This window comes from Pongo abelii, chromosome 1 (genome assembly GCF_028885655.2).
Source record: "Pongo abelii isolate AG06213 chromosome 1, NHGRI_mPonAbe1-v2.0_pri, whole genome shotgun sequence".
In the NCBI taxonomy this organism is placed as follows: domain Eukaryota; kingdom Metazoa; phylum Chordata; class Mammalia; order Primates; family Hominidae; genus Pongo; species Pongo abelii.
In genome coordinates, this window is record NC_071985.2 from 31,805,385 (window position 1) to 31,823,269 (window position 17,885).

Here is a 17,885-nt window from a genome sequence, read left to right on the forward strand (position 1 = left end):
TTACTTATTAGATTCTAAATTTTTTGTTTTGTTTTAAACTGACTTTATTTCCTATAGGCAGCTTTTTAATAGTTTACATTTTGAAAGCAATTAGAATGTAAGGAAAAGTTTGAATGACTCATGAAGTCATTAAATGAAGTAGCAAAAAAATCAGAAGCGTGGTCTTCAGATTTAAATAATAAATGAGCTTGCCTTATTAAATCACTAATTTGGAAACTAGGGTTAGACTTTTTTTTTCTTAAAGCCATTCACGGTTTGATTTTGAGCAAACCATGGTAAAGAGGAAAGAAAGCTTCCTGAAAGTTCCTATGGTGACAAAGGTGACAAAGTAGAAGCTGCCAGGAGCACCTGTGATTGAATACAAGTTAGTGGAGCTTTTGCTTTCTTTCCACTTTTAACTGGGAAGGATTATTTAATCTTTTTAACTTTACATATGTATATTTTTAAGGTGGAAATAGGTCAGGTACACAGCATTAATTTTTTTTAATTTGGGATTTAAAATTTTTTTTTAGCTCCATAGAGTCTTCAAGGAGTCCACGAACTTACTGAAATTGTATGCAGCAATTTATATATGTCTGCTATCCTTCCTTTTCCCAACATTCAGAATGCCTCATGACCTCAGAAAGATTGAAGGCCTTTAACTATAATACCCTCAAGATTCTCAGTATGGTTATACCTTAAAAGCAGGATCATTTGGGATCTTTTGGTGACCGGTTTCTCTTATTTGTGGGTAGAGGTCGTTGAAACATGAAATAACTTATCTTGAACATTAAGTACCCACTCATCCTCAGAAACATCTTTTCAAGGTAGAAATTATGCAGATTTTTATGATGAATAAACAGAATCAGAAGATAAGTAATTTGTCCAAAGTCCTATAGCTAATGAATATAACTGGAATTAGCTACCAAATTCATAGCCTTGATTTCTAAGCTCATGTTCTCTGTAGTTTTCTCCCAGCCTTTTTTTTTTTCCCTAGAGAATGGCGTTTCCTATTTATTGCCTAATATTAATATAAAGTTGTAATTAATCATTTACGTGTTTCAGAATAAGATAATTCTTCCCTATCCCACCCTACTTTTTTCAAAGAGAGAAAAAATTTACTTTTGATTAATAATTTAAATAGGTAAGTCAAGGAATTTCTAAACTAGCTTAAGTGTCAACATTTAGTGTTAGGGTTATTGATAATTTTCCTAAGATAATGCCTGCCCACTCCCTCACATATATATAAAAGGAGAAAATTGAAGACATAGTTTCTTAATAGATTTCTAGGTTGAGATAAGGACTTACTTGATGAATAATATTCCCATTGAGGAGGGAAATATATAAATTCCCATAAGCAGCAGAAATCTTAAGATAATTCTTATGGATCATATGGTGTTAAATTAGTCATAAAGTTATTAGTCATTTAGCCTTGATGTGGCATCTTGAAGTCTCACCATTTGCATGTTTAGTCACTCATTTTCATAGTCTACACTATTATGCATTACTTTTAATCTGCTTGGTTCAGCTGTTTGCTGCATCCTTTTAGGACCAACCAACCTTTTCTATCTTAAATAAAAGCTAATATGATAATGGAGGCGTATAAATCGAAGACTGTGTGTTAAGTTTGTGAGTAGTTTATAACCTTCAGCAGCATAGTCCTTGACTATGTACTGTGTGTTAGTACAGTGTTTTTGTACACACTGAATTTTTATTCATACAGAAACTAATACATTAATGATTATTTATTCCCTTACATTTTTGTAAGCCAATTAAGCAGATGTACTTAACACCAGGTAACTTACTTTTAGCACTGCATTCCCAAAATTACTTAACTTTGTAGAACTGATAATCCATGTTTTAGAGAAGTAAAGATGAGAGTTTTACCCAGTACTAGGTGATAAACAATATTTACTTTCCTCTTCCTTAACTAGATACCTAATAGCTATAATCAATTAGCCTTGAGTTCTATCTGGAAGGTTTTTTTTTGAGACGGACTCTCTCTCTGTCATCCAAACTGGAGTGCAGTGGCATGAACTTGACTCACTGCAACCTCTGCCTCCTGGGTTGGAGCAATTCTCCTGCCTCAGCCTACCGGGTAGCTGGGATTACAGGTGTGCACCACCACGCCCAGCTAATTTTTGTATTTTTCAGTAGAGATGGAGTTTCGCCATGTTGGCCAGGCTGGTCTTGAATGCGTGACCTCAGGTGATCCACCCACTTTGGCCTCCCAGAATGCTGGGATTACAGGCATGATCACTGCTTCCGGCCAGTTTTTGTTTTTAATATGAACTTGGGTTTATTTAGTAGACACACGTGCATATCCTCTTATTACACAGTTTTTATCAGCATCTAGGCAAGGAAATTATTCCCTGACTAACTTTTCTATATATACTGTATTTTTCACTATTAGGAATAGCAATTATTGGTAACAGAGGCTTCAAAAAGTAATAGTCATTGTAAAAATTTGTAAAAATAGTTATTTCTTGGGGAATTTGTTCTTGGGGCTTTCTTCACTCTTGCTATTCCCACTTGTATTAATATATGGCTAACTGACATTTAAGAGCTCATGGGCCATCAATCAACTCCCAGTTCTTAGGGTAGATTAAGCAATAAATTAGGACTAAAGCATCTTCCTGATTCTTCTTCCTTGAACCAGAAATATTTGAAAGAAAAACACTAAACTTTATGTTTTCTACATTAATTGGTCTTATTCTTAAACATCCACTTTTAGGAAGGCTTTTTGCTGAATTTATTAGAGCCTGCAGATAAGGAACCCAAGGATAATAGTTCACTCATTTACTGGGTATTTGGTAGAGGAAGCGAAACAAAAAAACTTGACCTTGGCCTAACATTTTTAAATAAAGCCTGCATATCAAATCTTGGATTGATCATACATTTTATATTGCTCAGCATAATGCAGTACCACCCGAAAAAACAAAGTACTCATCTGCCCAAGTCATTTCCTTTAATAAAATCCAACTTTATATAGCTGTTGGGGCCATAATTTTGTTTTGGGGTATTCTGTTCATTTGGACTATCTTAATAAAACTATTGATGAACTATTGTTATCTTAGACATTACCCGATATTAACTGTTCCCAGAAAATTTCATTTCCAAATGAGTTCTAAATGAAGAAAAATGGCTCTTACAATTATGAATATAAAAATCTCAAATTAGTTAAGTGGTACATTCACTGAATTTAGTATAATTCAAACTTTAAAACTGGTTGTTCAGTAAGTACAGATTTGTATAGAAAAATGCTATATTTCCAGGTTTCCCCTTTAAGAGGAAATTCTTATTTAAGAAACTATCTCTAGGATAAAGTGTTTTAATACATTGGTCTTCTGATGCATCAGTGTAAACTGCCAAGGCAAAGGAAATAAAAGAGCTATTGGTCATGTGATGGTCTCTTAGGATCATCTTGTTTTTGATGGGCCAGTAGGAGACGAGTCTCTCTGCCACCCAGGCTGGAGTACAGTGGCATGATCTTGGCTCACTACAGCCTTTGCCTCCTGGTTCAAGTGATTCTCCTGCCTCAGCCTCCTGAGTAGCTGAGATTACAGGCATCTGCCACCCTGCATGGCTAATTTTTGTATATTTAGTAGAGACGGGGTTTCAGCTTGTTGGCCAGGCTGGTCTTGAACTCCTGGTCTCAAGTGATCCTGCCACCTCAGCCTCTCAAAGTGCTGGGATTACAGGCGTGAGACACTGCCCTGCCGATGCCAGTTTTAACTGAGGGATGTTATGAAGCAGCTTGACGTTAACTGACTATAATATTACTGACTCATTAGCATGGGTTTTGGTTGGTATTGCCTTGAAGAAGAGTGTAGTTATTAGAAACTAAAGGGGAAAAAGATAATTTGAACTCTGAGTAGGACTTGTTAAGTCTGTATTTTTTCTGTGTTTTTATAGGATTTTTTCAAAAAAGCTTTTAAAAGTAATATGTAGTTGATTCATATTTGAGTGACATCATGGAATAAATTGGATTTTTCTAATTACAGTGTTTTTTAAAATATGTTTTTTGTTTGTTTGTTTTTTCTTTTGTTTTTTGAGATGGAGTTTTTCTCTTTTCGCCCAGGCTGGAGTGCAATGATGCGATCTCAGCTCACTGCAACCTCCGCCTCCTGGGTTCAAGCAATTCTCCTGCCTCAGCCTCCCGAGTCGATAGGATTACAGGCGCCCACCATGCCGGCCTAATTTTTTGTATTCTTAGTAGGGATGGGGTTTCACCATGTTGGCCAGGCTGGTCTCAAACTCCTGACCTCAGGTGATCTGCCTGCCTCAGCCTCCCAAAGTGCTGGGATTACAGGCGTGAGCCACCACCCCCAGCCTAAAAATATGTTTTATTTTCTCTTGAGAGAGGCAACATAAAGTCAAATAAGGCTGACACAGTTTTCATGAGATTCTAGGGAAATTTTGCATATATAACTGCTAATATTACTAAGAATGAAATTTCTATTACTAAGAAATTTCATTCTTAGTAATATTAGCAGTTATATTTTATTAAACTATATCAGTTACAGCAATACTTTTTAAACAAAATTAATTGAAGAGTATCAGATTTCAATGGATTGAATCAGATGTGTTAACCTTTTTCTAATGTTAGTACTATAAATTTTCTGTGCTGCAGTAAAGCACTAAATTGTAATATCCAAACTAAACTGACTTTAGATATTATATTCATACATCGAGTTAATTTCATGTTTTATTATTTTGAACTGGCCATTCACCCATTGATAAGAAAACTCTGTCTTCCAAGAGTAAGTTACTCCAGAACTAGATAACAGAGAGAGAGGATATTGATTTTAATACATGCTAAAGTGTATTTTTTTCAAGTGAATGTTTCTTAAGGTACAATATTATATTCAGAGATAATAGGTCTTTCAGACTATATTTCTTTTAATGAAATAATGTCACAGGAAAAGAACAAAATATTCATTGTTTTAAGGGAAAGGGCATTTGATAACATATAGATAATAGAAAAAGGATTCATTTGGCTTATCAATGTAGTCAAAGTTGTAGCCTCTGTTTTGTTTGGCTTAATGTTAATTCCTATGTGATACATAGTTCTTTTAATCAAATTCAATGTTCTAAATCCTGATTTGTGGGGCTGGGCATGGTGGCTCATGTCTATAATTCCAGCACTGAGAAGCGTGGTGGGTGGATCACTTGAAGTCAGGAGTTTGAGATCAGCCTGGCCAACACAGTGAAACCCTGTCTCTACTAAAAAATACAAAAATTAGCCAGGCATGGTGGCATGCGCCTGTAATCCCAGCTACTCGGGAGGTTAAGGCAGGAGAATCACTTGAACCCGGGAGGCAGAAGTTGCAGTGAGCCGAGATCATGCCACTGCACTTCAGCCTGGGTAACAGAGTGAGACTCTGTCTCAAACAAACAAAAAAACCCTGAGTTGTATATAGTACCCTTAGAAAGGAAAAATCAAATCTCAGTGGCCCTAACAGAGTTTATTTAAAATAGATATTTGAATCACCACATTTTTAAAAAAGCTGTATGCATTAGATTTTTTGTTTATATTAAATACATTCAGAATGCCCATGGAAATAAATCTAGAAAATACAAATTCACATTAACCAAACCGCAATGCCATGTTACTTAGTTGCTCACAGTGTACATTTTACTAACCAGTACAGGGTTGGTTCTTTGAGCTCAGTTTACTTTCACCAGCTATACCACCCTGTCCCTTGTGTTGATTCAGGTCTTTCACCTCTTTTTTTCTACTCGAAACCATATAATAGCTACCTATGAGTCATTTGGGTTTTACATAGATGTATATTAAATCTGTCTTGAGGATTACAGTAATGCTACCTGGTGCTAGATTAATCATAAACAAAAATACAAACTGGCTACTGGGATTGTGTAGCTGATCTTGGCTGTAGTTTGGTCAACACTGGAGCTCTGGAACCTGATTGCTGGAGTTTGAATCCTGTCTCCACTACTTAGATGCATCACATTGTGACAGAGATCTTTCGGCCTTTGTGTATTTCATCTCCCACCTCAAAAGATTATTGTGTGAGAATGAAATGAAATAATACATGTAAAACACTTAGAAATGAGCCTGGCAAATAGTAAATGCGCAAATGTTAGAAGCTGTTTGTATGCATCACATTATAAATGGTAAATCCAGTTGAATCACCGTGTGTGTTGTTTTTAGGTTATTAAAGTGAAAAAACAAAAGTTGAAAGCTGTTATAAGGAACTTGCAAAAGCCTGAAATTATTGTTGGAGACTATACATGACTGTAGAGACTATATAGACCATGGGTCAGCAAAGTATAACCAGCTATAAACTGATTCTATAAATAAAACTTTATTAGAACACAGCCATACCCATTTATTTATGCATTGCTTGTGGCTATTTTTGCATTACAGTGGCAAGTTGAGTAGTTTTGGGAGACCCAATGGCCTGCAAAGCCTAGAATATTTACTAGCAGGCCAGTTACATAAAATGTGCCTACGCCTGCTGTAGGCTCTAGAAGCTCTGTATGACTGTTGAGAGTATTTCAATCCCTAGGTGCCTCTAGATCTCGATTTGAGAAATGATTGCCTGTGGCCTTCATAAGAAGGGTGCAAATCTGAATTACCTGTGATGTTCAAAAAATAAAACCAGATACCTTGGCTCTATGTCACACCAACTAATTTAAAATCTTTGGGAATTGGGTTTTAAAAGGACAAGTATAATTTATAAAAATTCCCAAAGAATGCTGATGCTTATCCTTGCTGACTACTGGATAATTTTCATACTGGTGATATAGTTTAATGCTCTTAAAAAAGGAAAGCCTAAGAGATTGCTTCAGAATGAAGTAATGATGGGCCCTTTTAAACCCGTGAGGCTCCAATTTGAATGCGAATGTAGTTTCTGCTTCACTGGGTTAAGAGATTAGTGTGGCCTAAATAAATGCATGGTGTTGGTTAAACTTTCACATATATTACTAATCCTGAAACTACCTGTCTGTCTTTCTAACTGCCTCTTACATGACAGTGACTGGTTACAGCACGTGGTGAACAGAAGATTTCATGTTTCTTTTTTTACTTAGAGATTAGTGGGCGAAGAGGGGACTGAGAAAGTTCTTTCTGTATCTGCTGTAGGAAAACTGGCTCTAGAAAAGGGGTAGGAGTGGGCCAGCGGATAGGGATTTAAACAGAACTTTTCCATAATTATACAGAAAAATATAAAAATACTGGGATCTTTCATTGCTCATAATCTTATTCTATCTTGGAAGTAATTCCTGTGTTTAATAAAAGAACTTTACATAAGAAGAGGCCTAAAATGAATCAATATTTAAAACTGTAATATCTTGGATAGGAAAATTAGCTTTGAAACATTTTGTAATCATTATTAATTTTTGTCAAATTTAGAATGAACTGTCTGTTATAGAAAATGAGGTTACTGTGGTTAAGATTGACTATTTTCTTTTTTCTTTCTCTAAAAAATGAAGGCATTTCAGTAGAACCATGGAGGAGCTGGTTCATGACCTTGTCTCAGCATTGGAAGAGAGCTCAGAGCAAGCTCGAGGTGGATTTGCTGAAACAGGAGACCATTCTCGAAGTATATCTTGCCCTCTGAAACGCCAGGCAAGGAAAAGGAGAGGGAGAAAACGGAGGTCGTATAATGTGCATCACCCATGGGAGACTGGTCACTGCTTAAGTGAAGGCTCTGATTCTAGTTTAGAAGAACCAAGCAAGGACTATAGAGAGAATCACAATAATAATAAAAAAGATCACAGTGACTCTGATGACCAAATGTTAGTAGCAAAGCGCAGGCCATCATCAAACTTAAATAATAATGTTCGAGGGAAAAGACCTCTATGGCATGAGTCTGATTTTGCTGTGGACAATGTTGGGAATAGAACTCTGCGCAGGAGGAGAAAGGTAAAACGCATGGCAGTAGATCTCCCGCAGGACATCTCTAACAAACGGACAATGACCCAGCCACCTGAGGGTTGTAGAGATCAGGACATGGACAGTGATAGAGCCTACCAGTATCAAGAATTTACCAAGAACAAAGTCAAAAAAAGAAAGTTGAAAATAATCAGACAAGGACCAAAAATCCAAGATGAAGGGGTAGTTTTAGAAAGTGAGGAAACGAGCCAGACCAATAAGGACAAAATGGAATGTGAAGAGCAAAAAGTCTCAGATGAGCTCATGAGTGAAAGGTGACTTTTATATTCTCTAAATATAAAAATATTTATCTCCAGTGTTTGTGGTTGAATGTTTTATATTTTAATTAATTCTATTTTAAAATAATTATAAATTGTAATAATGATAGTGATATTACTGTTTAACTATGGTTATATTTCCTCACAATTTATGATGTTTAGCACAAAGCAAAATTGCTTGTTTGATTTACACAAAGTCTTTTGATTGTATTATAATGACTCAGTTTTCAGCTACAAGGAGAAAAGGAAATGGATTTTCAGTGGAAAAGAATGTGCTTTTGAATAACAGCACGTTTGTAACTCAGAATTGGATATATAATTATTTATATGTTTAATTATAGACCTTTAGCTTTTGGTACTTTTTAGAGTGTCACAATTCATTAATCTATTCTGATTCTTGAACATCAAAAGTTTATACCACTTCAACATGTATGTGGCTTGACATAAAAAATCTGGAGCTTTCTAGGAATTCTGATCACTTATGAATTTTAAAACCCAATTTATAGTCTAGAAACACCTGGTTTTGTCATTAGAAAAATAGGAAAAATAATGGTCCTGTGGTAGTAAATCTAATCTGTCTATTCTAGGAAGCAGGTATACTATAATGATAATTGTTAAGTACTGTTTTGACAGCATCAAAAGGTAAGTGATCATTTTTCTTTTATACTGAAATGATGAAGTGATGCTACTTGCAAGAAATGAGAATGTATTGACACTTTATCCTTTTAGGCATGGGTCCGCAAAACCGAATGCTGAACTATGAGCCAGAAAAAGACAGTCTGTAAATAATGGCCTGAGAAAGAGTATTTGATTTTTAATTTATAGGGCTGGTATCTTTTTTTTTTTTTTTTTGAGATAGAGACTCACTCTGTTTCCCAGGCTGGAGTGCAAGGGTGTGATCTCAGCTCGTTGCAACCTCCACTTCCTGTGTTCAGGTGATTCTCCTGCCTCAGCCTCCGGAGTAGCTGGGATCACCTGTGTGCACCACCATGCCTGGCTAATTTTTTTTTGTATTTTTAGTAGAGACAGGGTTTCACCATATTGGCCAGGCTGGTCTTGAACCCCTGACCTCAAGTGATCCACCCGCCTTGGCCTCCCAAGGGCTGGGATCATTTTAATCGTGTGAATTGTGGTGAGCTATCAATCTTTTATTTGGTTTTTATTTTTTATTTTGTTTTTTGGTTTTTTTTTGCTTGTAAATGTGAGTGGGACCTGGTAAAAGTTTATGGAATTATCCTTTTATTAGACATGGTGTGCTAGTCATATAATTTTTCCAAAGAAGTAAAAATTACTTACATTAAAAAAATGTGTCTGAGCATGGTGGCTCATGCCTTTAATCCCAGCACTTTGGTAGTCTGAGGCTGGTGGATCACCTGAGGTCAGGAGTTTGAGACCAGCCAGACCAATATGGTGAAACCCCATCTGTACTAAAAATACAAAAATTAGCCGAGTGGTAATGTGCGCCGAGTCCCAGCTACTCACGAGGCTGAGGCAGGAGTTTTGCTTGAACCTGGGAGGCGGAGATTACAGAGAGCCAAGATCGCGCCACTGCGACAGAGCGCCAAGATCGCGCCACTGCGACAGAGCGCCAAGATCGCGCCACTGCGACAGAGCAAGACTCTATCTCAAAAAAAAAAAAAAAGTTTCCAGAGGGCTTTGAAAAGTTTATCGTATCTGTTTTTCTTGCAAGAAAATTGTCATTCTTATATGGAAATAAGTATTATTTGTATTAGGCCATTGTGACTTCAGACCATTCAACCTTACTTGAAAGTAATTGTCTGACTCAATTACCGGGAGGGAGAGTATGTGGCAGCTGATATAACATACTCAATTCTGGATTATTCACAATTAGATTACCTGCTTTTTGGATTCATTGTGCAAGCTGCCCCCCTTTTTTTTATTTCTGGCTTTTATTGATCTGCTTTTTTATAGGACATGTAACTGGTAATGGAAATGAGATCAAACTCCCATTTTTCATTTCTTTTCATTGTAAAAAGTATTTGAGTATCTACCAGGCATGAACAGGCTACCTAGCAGTTCACAAACAGCCCAGGTACACATTTTCAGAGTATGTTTTTACTCTTGAATAAATGTCAAAAAATATATTTTCTCTGATTTGAAACTTATTTATAAACTATTTTCTGTTGTCACTTAAAAGTTAAGTGCAAATTCCTTCTGTGCAAAGATTGCTAAATATTTAAGGTATTTTGGTAACAAGTATAAGTGTTTTCAAGACTACTTCCAAAGCTTTCCTACTACAAAAAGCTTTATATTTCCTTGGGGTTGATTTATAAATAAGAGAAACTTCGCTGTGTGTGTGAGGTGTGTGTGTGTGTCAGATTTAACAAACATTTGATGATTAACTACAATTTACTCTTCACTGGTAGCACCTGGACTAATAATGGAAACTCTGTTCTCAACAGCTGCATAGTCTGGGATAGCCAGGCAAGCAAATGATGAAAATGAAATGTGCTGAGTGGAAAGTATTAGTGAGGGAAGACTTTCTAAGGGAACTGTGCTTTAAAACAAGTAGTAAGACTTGTTCAGGAATTGAGGAAGTCAAGAGAAGAGAGGGAAATGGGATTCATAGGTAGAGAGGGAGCAGCTTGTGCAAAGGCATGAATTGTGAAATGAAAATACATACTTTGTTTTTACCAGAAATAAAGTGGGATCAGAATTACAGCAAAAAGCATTTCTCAGAGGTCTATGTGCTATGGTAAATAGTTTGGATTTTATCATCTTATAGTCAATGGGATCAGTGAAGAATTTTTAACAGTGAAGAAACTCAAGTTGATTTGCATTTTTTCAAGGTAGTATGATCTTTACAGCTGTATTTTGTTTATCTTTGACCTCCAGTCCATGCTTAAGTGGGAGGTGAATTATGATATGACAGCAGAGAGAACTAAGTGTTTGAGAGTATTTGAGACCAATTTTAAGAGTTAGAATTGACGGGAGGTTGACTGACTATTTGGGAGGATGAATGAGAAAGAGGACTCTACAGAAAATATAGGAATTGAACAAATTGGAGCAAGTGATTGATATTAGTGTCCATGTATTTGTTCATCCAGCATATGTGGAATATATTCTCATCCAAATACCATGTTATAAAATTCACTCTAAAAAGGTGAATCTCTAAAAAGGCTTATCTTGGAGATAAGCCGCAATGACTGTCAGCTGCTGAAAATAAAAGGCTTGTTTCTATTTAAGTTCTTGTTCTGATTTATTCAACATAGAAACACGTACATAATGTATACGGAACAACTCTAAATATCAATGAGGTGAAATGTAAATCAAGAAACATGTTGTATACATACATGCCAACATACCTCAAAGTAGGACAAGGATCATTAAGGACTCAGAGCTGGAAGAGAGGGAATTCTGATTGCCTTATATCTTCAAGAGCTTGGACAGGTGGAGAGGGAAGAGAGTGGAGATAGGCATACCACTGGGAAAAGAACATAAACAAAAGGACCAGAGATGGGAATAAGAAGAATTTAGATGGAGGCCCATCCATAGAAAGTCTTGAAATCTAAATTTAATTCAACAAGTGTTGAAGTAATTTTAAATTTTTGAATAGAAGACTGTTCTATAATGTACATGTGTGTGTATGTGTGTGTGCATAGTTTATCAGCTGCTTTCTTTGGAATAGACGTAAATTTATAGAAAAGTTGTAAAGATAGTTCAGAGAGTTAATGTATGTCACATTCCCATATATCCCAAATCCACTTTCTCCTATTGTTAATATTGTACATTACTATGGTTAATCTCTCACAATTAATGAAACCAAATTGATATATTTGTAAGTAAAGTTCATAGTTTATTAGAATTTCCTTTGCTGTTATTTAATGTCCTTTTTTGGTTTCAGAATATCACATTACTTTTAGTCAACTTGTTTTATTTTGAAAAGATGAACCTGGCTGTATGTAGAATAGATTAGAGAGAGGTAAATCTGAATTCAGATTAGAAGATCATGGTCTAGAAAAAATAGCACATCAATTCATAATGCTTTGTCTGCAAATCTGAACTCTGAAAAGCTATGAAAAACTAATTCATTTGTTGCCAAATTTAATTTGACCTGTACTTAATGTGGATATTCATTCATTTAATTGAAAAAACATATTAATCTGTTTTATAGAGTACTATCTCAGACTCCTCTGAGGCAGTTTAGAATATACCTTGCTAAAATTTGAATAATTCAGAATTTTAAATACATTTTGCCTCAAGGGTTTCAGAAAAGGAACTGTGACCTGAGGTGTATTTGAGACCCTTCATTTGAGTTGTGTTAATGGGGGGCACACAGGAAAGAGGAAAGTATCAATAGTTGTTTAGACAGCGAAATGTCAGAAAGATAGTTTCTGAGGTGATTTTAATACTCTCACATTATGGTGCATAGAAGAGCATATATATTTATAAATAAGAATATGGTTGTGATGCTCTTAGAAAATATTTTTTCGTTACCAATTGTGCAATATGGGGAGCTTCATACATGCACTTAATTTAGAAGAAAGCTAGAGAGAGGTCTAAACTCAGAACTCCTTGGAAGAATGTGCCTCTTAAGAAATTCCTATATTCTTCATTAATATTTATTTTTTAAGAAATCGAACAGAAACAAATTATATTCAGAAAATGTATGTGAATTTAGATCTCATCTATAATTTTAATCCTAAACTTCTCAATTTAAATATTTTAAAACAAGTTAGGATGCCTTATTAAAAAATAAGATTATAGAATTCTACATATTAATGGAAAAAGTATTTTAATTAAAAAAAGGGATGATTTCCTGATTGGTTAAAATTAAGAATTACAGTAAAAATAAAATACATGAGAATTTTTAAAGAACATCACTAAATTTTCTTTAAAAGCTAAGCCTCTCATTATATGACCTTGTTCTCCTGGTATTTTAAACTAGACTATCATATAAGCATTACTTCTATTAAAATAGTAACAGTTTGTTTATGTTATTCAATATCTGCTATTTGTTTTATTTGTATGTTAGATTTGACTCTGGAGCTTCTGTGGGAGCAATGAGAACCTGTGTTATTTTTGCACACTGCCTCCTTAATATTTGTAAGATTCTTTTTTTTTTGCTTAAAAGTGACCTTAACTTCGATATAATGGATTATCACCATTTTAAACTTTTTTCTTCCTTGCAAACTAATAGAGTTGTTGTGAATTCTTAAGTAATGTCTTCTCCAGAATATTTGCAAATGTGGTTATGAAAAGTAATCTCATCCTAGTCCCTTGTATTTCATGTGCTGAAGAAAGGCTTAGCCTGCTTTTGATTGAGACTTTTCCCATTTTATTGAGCAGTAGTGTTCCAGGCTCAAGCTCAATTGCATGGCGTAAGAAAGGAGCAGTGAGCATTTGATGAAAGCACATAATAAAATGCATCAACTGTGTCAGCATCTCGTTGCAGTCACATCTGGCTTACTGTCAGGGTCCCATTAGATTCCTGTGGTTTTATGTGCCAAAAATAATATGCTCTGTAGTGAATGGAACCAGGATATTAGCAGTTTGATTTTAAAAAAATCATCTTATTTTCTTTCAGATCTTTGTCAGGTTTAAGTTCCATCTCTGAGCTGCCATGTCTCTTTAAAATTTTACAACTGAGAGATCAATTGTTCTTTTGATCTGTTTCTTTCTTTTTCCTTATTACAGTGATTCCAGCAGTCTCAGCAGCACTGATGCTGGATTGTTTACCAATGATGAGGGAAGACAAGGTACTGAAATGATATTTTTTTCTCTCTTTGGAAAAACTTCTTCATTCTAAAGTGGAGCTTATTACTGGTTATTTCATAAGTTGATGACTGCAATCCATTTACCTTACACATATTACTTAGTGAACTAGGATTTAGTATCGTAGCTGGTTTTTTATATGCTATGGAGGGTGTCCTGTCTTTATGACCTAAGTAATTGATTATCTCCAAAAGCTAGTAAGTGGAGCTAATAATATTAAGGAAGGATTATCTTGTTTGAGAAAGCTCTAGGTACCTTTTTGATTTTCTCTCTTTTAGCAAGTTTGAAAGAAACTGGTTCTCATTCTCTAATTCCAAATGTACTTAAAACTGTTTAAGCATTCATAAAGGTGGATTTCCAAGTCATTTGTCATTTTTATTCAGCTGTGACATTTATTCATTCTATCCAGTTTGTAAGTAATTAGATGATTTTTATGAATTCAATATTGTAAACCATTAAACAGAAATGTCTTGCAACTTATATGTTTTCCATCTTTGAAACTTCCAGAAGCTTCAGTCTGTAACATGGCAGTATTTTGAAGCTATGAAAAATTTAAAAAAACCTTAATAAGGGGGCAGGATTAATCTTTAATAGGATTAATTTCATTTAGTCACATCTGCTCATGATTGTTTCCCTTTTACACTCCATGCAAATCATACGTACAGATACCTATCACAAATGTTTTCTTCCTTTCTTGAGAATACATTAGAGGAAGACAGTAAGTTCCAAGTGAAAAACACTAATATAAATTTTAAATTATAAATTTAGTTAATGATGTTATAAGAAAAGGACAAAGTAGCCTCCTACACTTTTTTTCTTAGTCTGTTCATCCTTTTGGCAGTACAAAAAACATAAGTGATCATTCTTTTTTGCCTACTTGTAAACTATTTGTCCTAAATGAATAGGTACATAACTATTTGAAAGACCGTGGACTTTAAAGTTGATACTTTGCTGAAATATGTTAGAATGCTGGGGCTAAATGCGAGGGTAAGCACCTTGATAATATACTTAAATTCTCGTTAAAATACAGATCTTTACTCAGGATTGTATTATAAATGCTGATATTGGTAATGAAATAAAATGAAATGGAAAAAAGTAAAAAAATAACTTTGACAAGCCTATCAATCTTTGATAAGTATGGAAAGGCTTAGAATGATATGCTAGCATTTATTGTGAACTTACTATGTTTCACATTGCTAAGTGTTTTTCTTGCATTTAAGTTTTTAATTAATTCTAAAAATCCCTTTGAGATTCCCAAGTTTTTAAAATGAAGAAACTGACTCTAATAGAGTTGAAGTAACTTTCTTGATGTTACAGACACTAGAATTCTAATTGGTCTGTCTGATTTCAGAGCAAGTTCTTAATCAATGACTATTTGATTTCCCTATTGAATAATAAAGTTGTGTATTACATCAAAAATCAAATAACTTTATTTTTCTGTAATAGTGTTGGAATTCAGATATATGGTAGTCAGTTTCAAGTGAGGCCCTGTTTTTTCTTATGCTTAAACCTGATCTGTGTAATTTTAATGTAAAGCTCAGTAAAAGTCCTGATATCTAAGTGCTATTGTGTTTTTTGAAAATTTTTATTTTATTAATTCCCCAGTAGAAAAAAGTTGATGACTCTAGTTTATGAAATGCCTTTAATTTTCCATTGCATCTTAGTTGAAATATAGCTATTTCTCATAAAATAATTTTCAACTGAAGCTTGAGTATTTTTAGTTTTCCTTTAAAGATGTCTGTTGTAAGAGATTTTAGAAATCAGAAATATCTTTCTCTAAAGGGAAAAAGTTTATGACAATTACGACGACCCTCTTAGAAACCAGAATTAGTGGTGGCTTCTCATAATCAAGGGAAGGAGACTTTAATGAATCGCAGATCATCTTCAAAATGCTGTTTGTTTCTTTCTGTTTTTCCTTTCTTTTCTCTCTCTTTTTTTTTTTTAACACAAGGTCTCACCCTGTGGTCCAGGCTGGAGGGCTGGTGGTGCGATCATAGCTCACTGTAACCTCAAACTGCTGGGCTCAAGGGATCCTCCTGCCTCAGACTCCTGAGTGGCTAGGACTACAGGTGCATGTCACCATGCCCAGCTAATTTTTAATCTTTTTGTAGAGACAGGGTCTCGCTATCTTGCCCAGGTTGGTCTGGAACTCCTGACCTCAAATGATCCTCCCACTTTGGCCTCTCAAAGCACTGAGATTACCACATGAGCCACCATGCCTGGCCTGTGTCTCTTTCTTTTAAAAGCCATCTGTCTTCTGTGTTTTTGTCTCTTCATAACTACTTTTTCTTCAAAAAACAAAATACTGATTCTCACCTATGGCACATTTCAAACTGAATTTTCAATTGACCATTTATTGTTCCATGGTTACGCTCATGGATGTTCCCAAAAGTCAGAATTACTGGATAGTGTTGGGCAAAAACATCTCGATTATTTAATATAGTTTCTTCATAAACTCTAAGGTATTGTCACTTTTCATTTAAAATCAACTTTTTCAAAACTATTTCTTAATGAGCTTAATTGGATTAATTTCATTTAGTCACGTCTGTTCATGATTGTTTCCCCTTTTACACTCCATACAAATCATGAAATTAAGCTAATTATATACCTATATCCGCTGCAAAGAAAGGGTTCCACAGTTTTAATACTTTTTAATTCCCGGGAGCAGATTAAGGTTTGTTTTTTCTTAACGTGGAAGGGGTAGTAACTTAAATGGATTTTCTAATCGTTTTTGCCAAAGGATTAACCGGTTTATTATTGTTTTTCACATTTTAAAATTGGTTCTAAGACATAATATTTTGTGTTTTTGTTGCTGGCAGTTCTTACAGTCTTAAGATAACATTTCTTAAGTGAAGCTGTAGTATAAAATAAAAAGTTTTCCTTATAGATTATATATGCAGTTGTCAAATAAAACATAGGATCCCCAATTAAATTTAAATTGTAGGTAAATAACACATAATTTTTTAGTACAGCTATGTCCCATGCAGTACTTAGACATATTTCCACCAAAAATTTAGTGCAAGTATATAATACTTATATTAAAAGTTAGTCATTGATCTTAAATTCAAATTTAACTGCTATCTTGTATTTTTATTACCTGACAAGACTAATTGTGTAACTGGATGATAAAACTGAATCTTTGGTGGGGGGGGTTTCTTGCATTTGCACAGGTGATGATGAACAGAGTGACTGGTTCTACGAAAAGGAATCAGGTGGAGCATGTGGTATCACTGGAGTCGTGCCCTGGTGGGAAAAGGAAGATCCTACTGAGCTAGACAAAAATGTACCAGATCCTGTCTTTGAAAGTATCTTAACTGGTTCTTTTCCCCTTATGTCACACCCAAGCAGAAGAGGTCAGTAGCACTGGCTCCCTGGTAGATATAATGGGTTTAAGGTCAGTCTAGGAATATTCATTCAAGGAGGATAAGATAAAGTGGAAATTAGAGAATGTAAACACAAGATGCTATAAAGAAACATATTGGCCACTAATATAGCTACTACATTTATCATGCTTTCAAATTATTAGAAAAATTGACTTGCTTTCTTGCTAGGCTCATTGAGAAAATGTTGACATGATAAGAATATTAATTCAGAAAAAAGAAAATGGGTATTTATTACTCTAGTGATTAAACACTGGCTAGTTAAGTGCTGACTGCCTTAGTACTTTGCTAGGCATTGCTTCAGTTTTTTTAAGTGTGAGTTTTGCATTTTCCCAAATAATATTCGTGGCATTCACTGCCACCACCAACTTACTTTTCATTCTCTATTGATAGGATCCTCTTCTTCTTCTATGCTTCAGTGATCATAGAAAACTTCTAAATTGAGTACTTTGATTTTCCAGGTTTCCAAGCTAGACTCAGTCGCCTTCATGGAATGTCTTCAAAGAATATTAAAAAATCTGGAGGGACTCCAACTTCAATGGTAGGCATACTTTTTTTGTGTAATTGTCATGTTTGGAAATGTTTCCATTTCTATGGAATAAAAAGCCACAT

At 34.8% G+C, this 17,885-nt stretch overlaps 1 protein-coding gene across 6 annotated transcripts in view; it reads left to right on the forward strand.

The window, feature by feature from the left end:
* Positions 1 to 17,885, forward strand: part of GPATCH2 (G-patch domain containing 2) — a 202,254-nt gene that overhangs the window by 3,839 nt on the left and 180,530 nt on the right. For all 6 annotated transcript variants that reach the window (XM_054520354.2, XM_024252597.3, XM_054520362.2 and 3 more), the window contains exons 2-5: positions 7,438 to 8,154; positions 13,816 to 13,877; positions 17,064 to 17,246; positions 17,735 to 17,814. In XM_054520354.2, the coding sequence (XP_054376329.1) occupies positions 7,438 to 8,154; positions 13,816 to 13,877; positions 17,064 to 17,246; positions 17,735 to 17,814 (1,042 nt within the window). The remainder of the gene's footprint in view (positions 1 to 7,437; positions 8,155 to 13,815; positions 13,878 to 17,063; positions 17,247 to 17,734; positions 17,815 to 17,885) is intronic.